General features: G+C 46.7%; 1 protein-coding gene across 1 annotated transcript in view; it reads left to right on the top strand.

Annotated features, from left to right (window-relative positions):
- MAMDC2 (MAM domain containing 2) overlaps positions 1-13006 on the top strand; it is a 523202-nt gene that overhangs the window by 276754 nt on the left and 233442 nt on the right. The window contains exon 4 of the mRNA XM_086961252.1: positions 9557-9641. Within this exon, the coding sequence (XP_086817378.1) occupies positions 9557-9641 (85 nt within the window). The remainder of the gene's footprint in view (positions 1-9556; positions 9642-13006) is intronic.

The raw sequence follows: 13006 nt of genomic DNA on the forward strand, positions 1-13006 counted from the left end.
GTTTGATGATATCAAACCTTTTAGCGAATATGAAAATTGTTCCATTTTCATAATCAAATTCATCTCTCTGAAATGTTCTTTCCTTTCGCTGTAGTACTTCTTCCTCATGTTTATCAAGATTAGGATCCATATGCAAGCGTAATTTTTTGAGGATATCCTCCGATTGATTTTGCTCTAGGATTTGTGATTCAATCTCAGCAATCTTTTGATGAAGCTCTTTTTACATCAATTTTCGCATATTTAATAATTATCCTCATCATGGTTCTTGAACAATCCATGTTGTTTCTCCCCCACTCTTCCAACATCTCCGGTCTTGTATCCGGATGATTTGTTAATGTGAAGATAAGTAACCCCCTAGGCACCCTTCCGTATTCTATATATATATATATACATATGTATGTATGTATTTGGATATACAACAAAGAGAGAAGCTCATTCGGGAAAGGCCTTCATGGTGAAACCCTCACTGTATGGGTAACCGCATTGGACTCCGTTTCCCTGCATGCAGCAGACCTTAGGCAAGCGTGAGGAACATTGCAGCAAATTAAAGGAGTAACAGAAAACATCGTAATTAATGGGAGTGGCTATAACACCACTGCTAGTTTTAATCCAGCCCCAGGCGTAAGAACTTTCTTGGAAACCAGGCACTGATGAAAGCCTACGCAGCTGAAACGCGTTTGCCAAAGCGTTTCCTGTATCATGCATACTACATGCTGCAACAACTTGCTGAAATAAATCCAGTTGTCTTTCCCATGGCTTGTGTCGGTCTCGTTCTTTTCCGGAGTGAGCATTGGACTGTATAATGTGTAATTTTTATATATATTACCTACTGGCGGTCGCCAGTAGGTAGTTATAGTTAGGATTTTTTTCAATGTTAAATCTCAAAATTCTATTTGGAATAACTTTGGCGCCGGTTGACGAATCTGCCTGAAAATTTCCTCAAAATGGCCTCGTTGAGCTCCGGTCCTTCCCTGAAAGTTTGGGGGGGATGCGTCAAGCGGGGGCCGAGATAAAAGGGGGTCCCAAAACGCGTTTTCCCCATGTTAATTTCCATAGGGCGGTCGACCTCACTTTTAGCCCGAACGGCTGAATGGATTTCCACCAAACTTGGCAAAATTGTAGGGACTGGTAGTCACTGACCATGTCATGAGTGATGTAATATGTGATGTCATCAGCAGTGCATTACACGCGCAAGTTATAGTGAGTCCAACTAACTATAACGTGGGAATTTCAATGGTTTTATGTCAGTAAAATTTCCAGGTAACTATAACTGGTGTGAAACCTATGGTTTTTTCAGTGAATATATATATATATATATATATATATTCTGGGATGCTTGGGGCTCGCCTCCAGACTTGGACATAGTGAAATAGCAGTGTTGGGTGATTTTCACGCCACGTCGGGCGAGCTGGATTTCCGGACTTGCTCCTGCCAAATTCGCTACTACAGGACAAGGAGGTTGGTGCGGTTAAGGGGAGCAGAGGAGGCCTTTAATTTTGCGTCAGTGACAGTTTCCTGCTTCATTGGTTTTTTAACCACCCCCGGGGTCCGACCAAGCCAATGCAATGTATGCTGGGACTTGTAGTGATGTGGCATTGGGCGTCCTACGTGTACCAATTCGGACTTTGTGAACATTCACTTCCGGGGGGTGGAGACTACTGACACTCAGCAGGGTGGGCACACGGTATTTTAAACCCATCATTGGCCCGTTTCCTGCTTGAACCATCTGGCGCTGATGAAGGCAACATACAACGCCGAAATGCATTCGCCCTGAAGGATTGGTTTACCTGCAGATTAAAACTGTCTCCGCTGTTTCCCCTGAGTGGCTTCTTCTTCTTGGTTCCCGAGGAGGTGGTGTGCATTCAAATAGCGCGACAGCCAGATTCGCGCATTGAGAGGCTCCCGCACTGCAAAGCTGGCCCCTGGTTACTGGCTTCTGCCCTGCAGACTTTGTCTCGGCCCAGGTTTCTGGGATGCTTGGGGCTCGCCTCCAGACTTGGACATAGTGAAATAGCAGTGTTGGGTGATTTTCACGCCACGTCAGGCGAGCTGGATTTCCGGACTTGCTCCTGCCAAATTCGCTACTACAGGACAAGGAGGTTGGTGCGGTTAAGGGGAGCAGAGGAGGCACTTTAATTTTGCGTCAGTGACAGTTTCCTGCTTCATTGGTTTTTTAACCACCCCCGGGGTCCGACCAAGCCAATGCAATGTATGCTGGGACTTGTAGTGATGTGGCATTGGGCGTCCTACGTGTACCAATTCGGACTTTGTGAACATTCACTTCCGGGGGGTGGAGACTACTGACACTCAGCAGGAGGGGCACACGGTATTTTAAACCCATCATTGGCCCGTTTCCTGCTTGAACCATCTGGCGCTGATAAAGGCAACATACAACGCCGAAATGCATTCGCCCTGAAGGATTGGTTTACCTGCAGATTAAAGCTGTCTCCGCTGTTTCCCCTGAGTGGCTTCTTCTTCTTGGTTCCCGAGGAGGTGGTGTGCATTCAAATAGCGCGACAGCCAGATTCGCGCATTGAGAGGCTCCCGCACTGCAAAGCTGGCCCCTGGTTACTGGCTTCTGCCCTGCAGACTTTGTCTCGGCCCAGGTTTCTGGGATGCTTGGGGCTCGCCTCCAGACTTGGACATAGTGAAATAGCAGTGTTGGGTGATTTTCACGCCACGTCGGGCGAGCTGGATTTCCGGACTTGCACCTGCCAAATTCGCTACTACAGGACAAGGAGGTTGGTGCGGTTAAGGGGAGCAGAGGAGGCCTTTAATTTTGCGTCAGTGACAGTTTCCTGCTTCATTGGTTTTTTAACCACCCCCGGGGTCCGACCAAGCCAATGCAATGTATGCTGGGACTTGTAGTGATGTGGCATTGGGCGTCCTACGTGTACCAATTCGGACTTTGTGAACATTCACTTCCGGGGGGTGGAGACTACTGACACTCAGCAGGAGGGGCACATGGTATTTTAAACCCATCATTGGCCCATTTCCTGCTTGAACCATCTGGCGCTGATGAAGGCAACATACAACGCCGAAATGCATTCGCCCTGAAGGATTGGTTTACCTGCAGATTAAAGCTGTCTCCGCTGTTTCCCCTGAGTGGCTTCTTCTTCTTGGTTCCCGAGGAGGTGGTGTGCATTCAAATAGCGCGACAGCCAGATTCGCGCATTGAGAGGCTCCCGCACTGCAAAGATGGCCCCTGGTTACTGGCTTCTGCCCTGCAGACTTTGTCTCGGCCCAGGTTTCTGGGATGCTTGGGGCTCGCCTCCAGACTTGGACATAGTGAAATAGCAGTGTTGGGTGATTTTCACGCCACGTCGGACGAGCTGGATTTCCGGACTTGCTCCTGCCAAATTCGCTACTACAGGACAAGGAGGTTGGTGCGGTTAAGGGGAGCAGAGGAGGCCTTTAATTTTGCGTCAGTGACAGTTTCCTGCTTCATTGGTTTTTTAACCACCCCCGGGGTCCGACCAAGCTAATGCAATGTATGCTGGGACTTGTAGTGATGTGGCATTGGGCGTCCTACGTGTACCAATTCGGACTTTGTGAACATTCACTTCCGGGGGGTGGAGACTACTGACACTCAGCAGGAGGGGCACACGGTATTTTAAACCCATCATTGGCCCGTTTCCTGCTTGAACCATCTGGCGCTGATGAAGGCAACATACAACGCCGAAATGCATTCGCCCTGAAGGATTGGTTTACCTGCAGATTAAAGCTGTCTCCGCTGTTTCCCCTGAGTGGCTTCTTCTTCTTGGTTCCCGAGGAGGTGGTGTGCATTCAAATAGCGCGACAGCCAGATTCGCGCATTGAGAGGCTCCCGCACTGCAAAGCTGGCCCCTGGTTACTGGCTTCTGCCCTGCAGACTTTGTCTCGGCCCAGGTTTCTGGGATGCTTGGGGCTCGCCTCCAGACTTGGACATAGTGAAATAGCAGTGTTGGGTGATTTTCACTCCACGTCGGGCGAGCTGGATTTCCGGACTTGCTCCTGCCAAATTCGCTACTACAGGACAAGGAGGTTGGTGCGGTTAAGGGGAGCAGAGGAGGCCTTTAATTTTGCGTCAGTGACAGTTTCCTGCTTCATTGGTTTTTTAACCACCCCCGGGGTCCGACCAAGCCAATGCAATGTATGCTGGGACTTGTAGTGATGTGGCATTGGGCGTCCTACGTGTACCAATTCGGACTTTGTGAACATTCACTTCCGGGGGGTGGAGACTACTGACACTCAGCAGGAGGGGCAAACGGTATTTTAAACCCATCATTGGCCCGTTTCCTGCTTGAACCATCTGGCGCTGATGAAGGCAACATACAACGCCGAAATGCATTCGCCCTGAAGGATTGGTTTACCTGCAGATTAAAGCTGTCTCCGCTGTTTCCCCTGAGTGGCTTCTTCTTCTTGGTTCCCGAGGAGGTGGTGTGCATTCAAATAGCGCGACAGCCAGATTCGCGCATTGAGAGGCTCCCGCACTGCAAAGCTGGCCCCTGGTTACTGGCTTCTGCCCTGCAGACTTTGTCTCGGCCCAGGTTTCTGGGATGCTTGGGGCTCGCCTCCAGACTTGGACAAAGTGAAATAGCAGTGTTGGGTGATTTTCACGCCACGTCGGGCGAGCTGGATTTCCGGACTTGCTCCTGCCAAATTCGCTACTACAGGACAAGGAGGTTGGTGCGGTTAAGGGGAGCAGAGGAGGCCTTTAATTTTGCGTCAGTGACAGTTTCCTGCTTCATTGGTTTTTTAACCACCCCCGGGGTCCGACCAAGCCAATGCAATGTATGCTGGGACTTGTAGTGATGTGGCATTGGGCGTCCTACGTGTACCAATTCGGACTTTGTGAACATTCACTTCCGGGGGGTGGAGACTACTGACACTCAGCAGGAGGGGCACACGGTATTTTAAACCCATCATTGGCCCGTTTCCTGCTTGAACCATCTGGCGCTGATGAAGGCAACATACAACCCCGAAATGCATTCGCCCTGAAGGATTGGTTTACCTGCAGATTAAAGCTGTCTCCGCTGTTTCCCCTGAGTGGCTTCTTCTTCTTGGTTCCCGAGGAGGTGGTGTGTATATATATATATATATATATATATATATATATATATATATATATATATATATATATATATATATATATACAACAAAGAGAGAAGCTCATTCAGGAAAGGCCTCCATGGTGGACAGAGTGAGCACTGCAAAGACCAGAATGCCCGGAATCCTGTTGGGGTGTGGCATAATTGAATAAAAGCAGGTGCTCAAGCTTTTCAGTTTCCATCTTGCTTGTTGCCAGTGAACAAGGGCGTGCCAGCCCGAAACGTGATTGGCGAAGGAAAGCAGGACATTGATTTATTGCACAACCCGCTGCATTCCAGGTACGAGATGGGTTTCACCATTTAGGCCTTTCCCGAATGAGCTTCTCTCTTTTTGGGATTTTTTACCGCTGGCTTCGGTCGTGGGATCGGCCCACCGCCCATCAAGCGGATGAAGAACCACGATAACGTGGTGACTAGACTTGGTGAATTGTCCTCCTGTGATGGTGACAATGGCAGAACGGACTTGCAGCAGTAACCAATGCCGCCCACTGTGGGGTTTTTATTTTTACATTATCTGCGAGCACACGCTGATACCCACTGGGGATTGACAGAGAGAGCACTGCAAAGACCAGAATGCCCAGAAGCCTGTTGGGGCAGGGCTTAATTGAATAAAAGCAGGTGTTCAAGCTGTTCAGTGTGTGTCTCGCTTGTTCCAAAATTTCCACCAAGCACTCAGAATTATTGAATCAGAGTCAATATCTTCCAATTATTCTTCTCTTTATTCCTTCATCCAATGTAATTCTCAAACACAGCCAACATGTGTTTCATCCTGTCAGTCTCTGACATATAGACTTCTTCAGGGCCCTCGAGCTTCAAATTCTTCTAAATAGCCACAGTAAATAATTCTTCAAGTCATTCAACAAAAATTTGAAGTATCTTGTAGCACGGATCAAAAAATCTCTTTGTCGTTAAATCAACGTATCACTAGACATGTTACATTTCACATGAATGTCAGCCTTGTAAGCAATTCACTCTGTCAATGGCGATAAGTATATTTGCCCACGTACAGGGAATCAATTCATACTCTTGGTCCGCATACGCATATCAGCTAGGACCTGTCCAAAATCACTTCGCGTGCTACAGTAAACGCCTGCTCATGTTTCACTGACAGCCATAAAGCGGAGCATGGAAACGCGGGTTTCCTTCATCTACCCACTTGGGATTACCACTGGCGAATCTGGAAATGTAATGCAAGCCCACTGAGGATAAAAACAGTGCCGCACTACAAGAGCCAAGATGCCTTGCAGAAGAACCACGCCTAAGGGCGGGTTTATAATTGAAGGTGCGGATGTTTAAAACTGTGCATACATTACCTGCCGACATTAACGCTGCAGAATAAGGGACATGGGGCTCCCGAAACGCGTCCAGCGTAAGAAACTTTGATGACAGAGCCCGTTGTTGTCTGTGTTTGCAGGCTGCCAGTAAATTTTGAAAACAGATTGTGTCTTCGAGTGGCTTCCTCCAAGCGGTGCAACCCTGCCCTGAATTGGATATATACCGGCCGGCCGGCCACGGTCGTGGAGCGAGGCCCACCGCCCATTGTTTGAGAGCGGGTCCCATCTCACACAGGTGTGCTGTGAACTGGATCGAGGAGCGGGCAGGCGTGTGCAGGAAACGCCTGCTCATGTTTCACTGTTTCACTGACAGCCATAAAGCGGAGCATGGAAACGCAGGTTTCCTTCATCTACCCACTTGGGATTACCACTGGCGAATCTGGGAATGTAATGCAAGCCCACTGAGGATAAAAACAGTGCCGCACTACAAGAGCCAAGATGCCTTGCAGAAGAACCACGCCTAGGGGTGGGTTTATAATTGAAGGTGCGGATGTTTAAAACTGTGCATACATTACCTGCCGACATTAACGCTGCAGAAGAAGGGACATGAGGCTCCCGAAACGCGTCCAGCGTAAGAAACTTTGATGACAGAGCCCGTTGTTGTCTGTGTTTGCAGGCTGCCAGTAAATTTTGAAAACAGATTGTGTCTTCGAGTGGCTTCCTCCAAGCGGTGCAACCCTGCCCTGAATTGGATATATATATATATATATATATATATATATATATATATATATATATATATATATATATATATATATATATATATATATATATATATATATATATATATATATGTGTGTGTGTGTGTGTGTGGATATATATATATATATATATATGTGTGTGTGGATATATATATATATATATGTGTGTATATATATATATATGTATATATATATATATATATATACACACACACACACACACACACATATATATATATATATATATATATATATATATATATATATATATATATATATATATATATATATATGTATATATATACACACACATATATATAGTGAACTCAGCTAACTATAACTGCTGAGACTCTCTGGCTTTGTATGAGTGAAATGTCAGCCTTACTATAATGTACCTGTAACCTTTGTTTTTTTGTGAATTTCTAAGGTTTCAAAAATTATATTTCCTAAATATAACGTCCCTGTAACCGTTGGTTTTTTCAGTGAATTTCTTCTAAGCTTTTTTAAATGTTAATTCCTAACTTTAATGTCCCTGGAACCTTTGGATTTTTCAGTTCATTTTTGATGGTTCTTAACCCATTGGCTGCTTCTGCGATTTCGCGGCTGTGCGGCCGTTTTAAAAAACGGGCGGGCCGCGTCGGCCATTGGCCGACGGCAGCACCAGCGAGGTAGTGCTGCCGTCGGCCAATGGCCGACGGCAGCATGGAAGGGGTTAAAGTAGTAGTCATGTTTGCAGAGTAGTGTAGATAGGGGGCAGGGCCTCTGACCAGCTCTCAGGAATTCCTTTGTGTAGGACTTACAGGAGGTAACAGGAAGGTGTCGCTTCTTGCACATAAATGATCTTTAAATAGTGTTTTGTAACTTCTATGTGTGCTGCTTAATGCAGCACACATAGAATACCAAAATTTACTTTTTTTTTTACTTGCTTATGTGCAGAAAGGGACATCTTCCTGCACATACACAATCATTCATGGCGTTTTGCTGTTTTTATGTGTGCTGCACAATGCAGCACACAAGGGAACAGCAAAAACGTGGATAAATTAAGCATTTCTCCTCATTGCGCCAAGGTAAGCCCAAGTTTTTCCTGGTCTTAATTTTGGCACTGCCCCATATTTATGCCATCCTCGTAAAAATGGGGCAGCATCAAAATCAATGGGTGTTTCGGTGGAACGCACACTGCAACACCGATTGCTTCACCCCCCCTTTCACCCTATTGCCTTATTCACAAGGCGGCGATAAGCCACATTAAGTGGCTTAGCGCTGCCTTGTAAATAAAGTGAAGCCCTATTGCCACCACAACGTTGTGAAAAGTGACGTTGTGGTGGCGATAGGGGATTGTAAATATGCCCCACGGAGCCCAGAGTAGTTCAAGGATTTAATGACCTTTCTTCTGGATGCCGCCAAAAGACGCATTTATATACAGTGGATTCACTAGAAGCAGTGTACATGTAATGTAAGGATGTCTTGTAAAGCACCTGAATCACCCAACATGGGGTATCTCCGCATTGTAGACCGCTGGGGAACCTGTGAGATGGTCCCTACTGGGTATCTCCAAGGTGAAACCAGGCATCCCCGGCGTATGCGGGGGGCCGTTGTGGAGATGAGGCAAGCTAATGCCCAGAGTTGCCAAGTGTGATCCCTGGTTAGAGTAGGCACAGAGGCAAGAATTATCGAGTCCGCTGACCCTGGTCCACAACCCTGCCGCTTTGGGAATTGAACCCTGGTCCCGGGCCGTCCTCTGCTCCCGGGTCTGCCACCTCTAACCAGTGAGCCACACCACTCCACATGTCCATTGGATTTCCTAAGATCTGGCATGGCTCTCACCCCCCTCCACACTGGACTCCGTGCACTAACACTCTATTACTAAAGCGAACATATGCACTGGTGCATTTGGAACATTTATTTTGCAAGCTAGAGACTTTCCAATGTGTGGATGTTGCTGGGGTTGGCTGCTTCTCTGAATGCTGGCACGAGCCACACACACTCAACAAGGTGCCTGTTTTGTGATGTTTAAACTAGAGAAGCCAGACTCGAGAAAAGCAGTCATAGAAATGGAGTCAGCGGTCTGGAGGATGCATTTGATGAATGGATTTTCATCTAACAAAGTGTCAGGTGGCGTCCGTTGTTAATGTACATTGGCACTTTGCCGGCTGTCTTACTTCGGCGATAAAACTCCGACTTTAAGGAATACAAATATTGATGCATTAGTCGAGCCAATATCCTGCCTCGTGTATACATGGGCTGCAGAGGCGAGCGCCTTCCAACAGGGCATGCTTTCATTAATGGAAGACAGAAACCCCCATTCAAAACATGTCTCACGCAGCCGCGTCGTGCCCCGGAAAGAGTTTCCAAGTGGGCAAGGGCTGTATTGTTGTGCTTTCCAGCAGTTATCCAGTGTAATTCACTCTCTTTGTTTTATTGATTTTTGCAGATACTTTTAGAAGGTGTTCTTGGAGATGGCCCCGTTGCTAGCATTGCAATTTATGAAATTAAAGTAACCACTGGATATTGCATACGTGAGTATGACCTATTTTCACTTTTAAACCAGAGCAAATAGTTATTTAATAGGGGACTCCAGTGGAAACAAAATGTTACCACACTTAGTTTATGACAAGCCTTGATTACTATGTATTAAGTGGAAAAATAAAAATGTATCTGCTGGGCGTTATAACCACTTTCATTTACATCCAGGAGCCAAATTATATAATTATGCAACGTTGCTTGGGGCACGTTTGCATTGGAATTTGCTCTGAGAGCAAGCCAATATAACACATTTTGTGTTCGCTAGTCGGTCTTTGTTCATTGCAATGAAAATTCTGCAGGCAGTGTAGCAAAGTATGTAATCTTTCCCAGATGTATCTATTTGGAAGATCCCTGCAGTTGTCAGCCCCTTATACTTGACATCTTATGAAACAGCTGCCCCTAGTCTTTCTCCCAGGCTTCGTGGAGGGCATAACTATTAATAGTGGAGCAGGTGCAGTAGCACCGGGGCCCAGTGGTGGATGGGCTACTCTATGCCAGAAACGAGAGGGACCATGTTCTTTGTTTGCTTTCGGTCCCTTGGCACCCTTGCCGCTTTCCTGACCCAGACATGTTTGCGAAACTGTACATTAAGATCAATTTTTCCATCAGTGTTAGATCTGGGGGTCTCTAGTTGGCAATGGTTATCACCTTTGTCCAAATAGGGACCCTTACTTCTAAGTCAGGATAAGGGGATTACACTCCTTAATAACCCCTGCTCACCCCCTTGGTAGCTTGGCACGAGCAGACAGGCTTATCTCAGAGGCAGTGTGTTAAGCGTTTGTGAATATACACAGTAATACAGTGGTAACACTACAGATGGACACAACACAGGTTTTATATAAAATAAATATTCTTTATATAGACTTAAACACAAGACCACAAACGACAAACATCCACAATACTACACTTAAGATTGCTTAAAAGATGATTCAAGTTGCTTAGTTCAAGTTGATGATAAATGCGGCAAAGTTCTCAACAAAGTACCTGGATGCGTGAAGCAAAGTAAACAAAAGGCTCGCAAAAGGGGAGATGCGTCAGTTCCGTGATCCGGGGGAGATGATGCGTCGTGCCTCAATGCTTGTGCAGAGTAGGGGATGCGTCGTGCTTCTTACCGGTGCGGAGGTGATGTATAGGTTCTCGTTCTGCGGGGCCGTTGCTGTGCGCAAGATGGCGCCTTGATGCCATGTGATGATCCAGTTGCGATGTGAGAAGATGGCGTCCTTGATGCGGCGATGCAATAACGATGCGATGACGCCCTGGCTGCCTTGCGATGACTCTGTACTTTGGAGTCGTGACAGGCCCTGCGACGCGCTTCTCTGGTGATGCGATGACGGCTCTCTCGATGCGTCGCGCTTCTCCGGCAATGCCACAACAGACAGCTTCGATGGACACACGCTTCCAGGGAGATGCGACGAAAGCTCGCTTCTCCGGCGTTGCGACGATTTCAGCTGTGGCGGCGACAAGCTTCTTCTCGATGCGTCGCGCTTCCAGCTCCCAGCGTCACACAAGTGACTGGAGTCAGAATTCCCAGCAAGGAAATTCAGGAGGGAGCTGGAGGTGAAGTCTTTTGGCCCTGAGACTTCAGCAGGAGGCAAGCACAGTTCAAGCCCTTGGAGAACATTCTGTAGATAAATGAAAGTCCTTAAAAGTTCCTTCTCCTTTCCCTTGGCAATGAAGCAACCACTGCAGGCCAACCCAGCAAACAGCACACTGGGAGAGGGACAGTCCAAACTCCTGCAGGTTCCTTGGTTCTTCTCCTTGGCAGAAAGGTTTCTTGTTCCAGAAGTGATCTAAAGTCTGTGGGACTGGGTCCCAATATTTATACCCCCAAATCCTTTGTTCTCTGAAGGCATAGAGGCCTCTGACTAGTTCAAACCAGTTCCTGCGCACTGTGTTTACATGACTCTTCTCTTCCTTTCACTGTGCAGGGCAGAAACATCAGACGCCCCACAGGAGGTGGAGCCAGCACAGGGGAGGGAAGATACAGCTCTGGAGCACTCTGTTGACATGATTCCCCTTCTTCTTTCACAGTGCAGGGCAGAGACATCAGACAAGCCACAGGGGGTGGCGCCAGCATTGTAGAGGGAAGGCCCAGCCCTATTTAGGTCCCAGGTGCACTCTCCCCCTCCCATCTGGATGTAAATCTCCCTATTCACCACGGGGCTGTCCCAGACTGTCTCCTGGAATTTCCCCAGCCCTGTCACACACAAGCCCAGACAAGGAATAGACAAGTCAGCAGAGGTGGGCTCAAATGGTTAGGCAAGCAAATACCTGCTTTCTAAAAGTGGTATTTGGCAAACACAGAATATTAAAATAAACTTTACTAAAAGATGTATTTTATTATTCTGAGTTCAGGCAACTAAATTCGAATTTCTACCATGTTCCCTGAGTCAGTTAGGATTGTAGGAATGTAACAATCTTAACTGCTCATTCTGGCCTATTAGAACAGGTAGCCTTCAATAGTGAAAAACGAAAATAGCTGTAATTCACTATTAGGACATGCTACACACATCAGAGCATGTTCTACCTTATACTTACAATGCACCCTGCCCCTGGGCCTACCATAGGGGTGTCTAATATGAAGCAAAGGGAAGGTTGTGGGACTGGCAAGAGGGTGCCCTTGGCCAAGTCGACATGGTAGTCACAGACTACACTCAGGTCTTGCAATGGCAGGCCTACTTTACAAGCTGACTCTGTGGGTGGCACAACCAGCGCAGCAACCCCACCAGCAGCATTTGATCTACAAGCCCTGGGCACACATGGTGCACTGTACTAGGGGCTGACAGTAGCTCAAGTAAGCCAATCATGGAATAACCAATTAGTACATCAATTTAACATAGGGAGCACTTGCACTGTGGCACTGATTAGCAGTGGCACAGGGCCCAAAATATACAACCAGCAAAAACATAACAAAACAGATGAGGCAATCCGTCAAAAAATGGAAGGGAGACTCACGCCAATGATGTCAGGTCTACCAATCAGCCTAACTTTACCTTGACCAGATGTGTGATATTCATGATTTAATTGCACAAGAGCACTGATAGTCTTCTCCCTCTAGATGGGAAACGTTTGTCATACGTTATTATCCCAATATGTATACCTCTTTGTTTCCCCTGCACTATCATTATATATGATGGCATATTCACAATTTAAAGTATGACTTAGCCATCAAGCATGCAGTATCAAAATGTGCCTCACAAATAAATAATTGTCTAAGTGCAAGGGTTGTGTGCCACTATTATGCAACTTTTTCAGAAGATCTTCAGCTTTAAATTCCCCTTTGAGAAGTAGTTGTGGCCATTCCACGTAGAGTGTCAAATGAGCTGTCAGGGAAATGAGATGCAAATGCGGAACACTT

The sequence above is a fragment of the Lissotriton vulgaris genome, chromosome 3_1 (assembly GCF_964263255.1).
Source record: "Lissotriton vulgaris chromosome 3_1, aLisVul1.2, whole genome shotgun sequence".
NCBI classification, from domain to species: Eukaryota; Metazoa; Chordata; class Amphibia; order Caudata; family Salamandridae; genus Lissotriton; species Lissotriton vulgaris.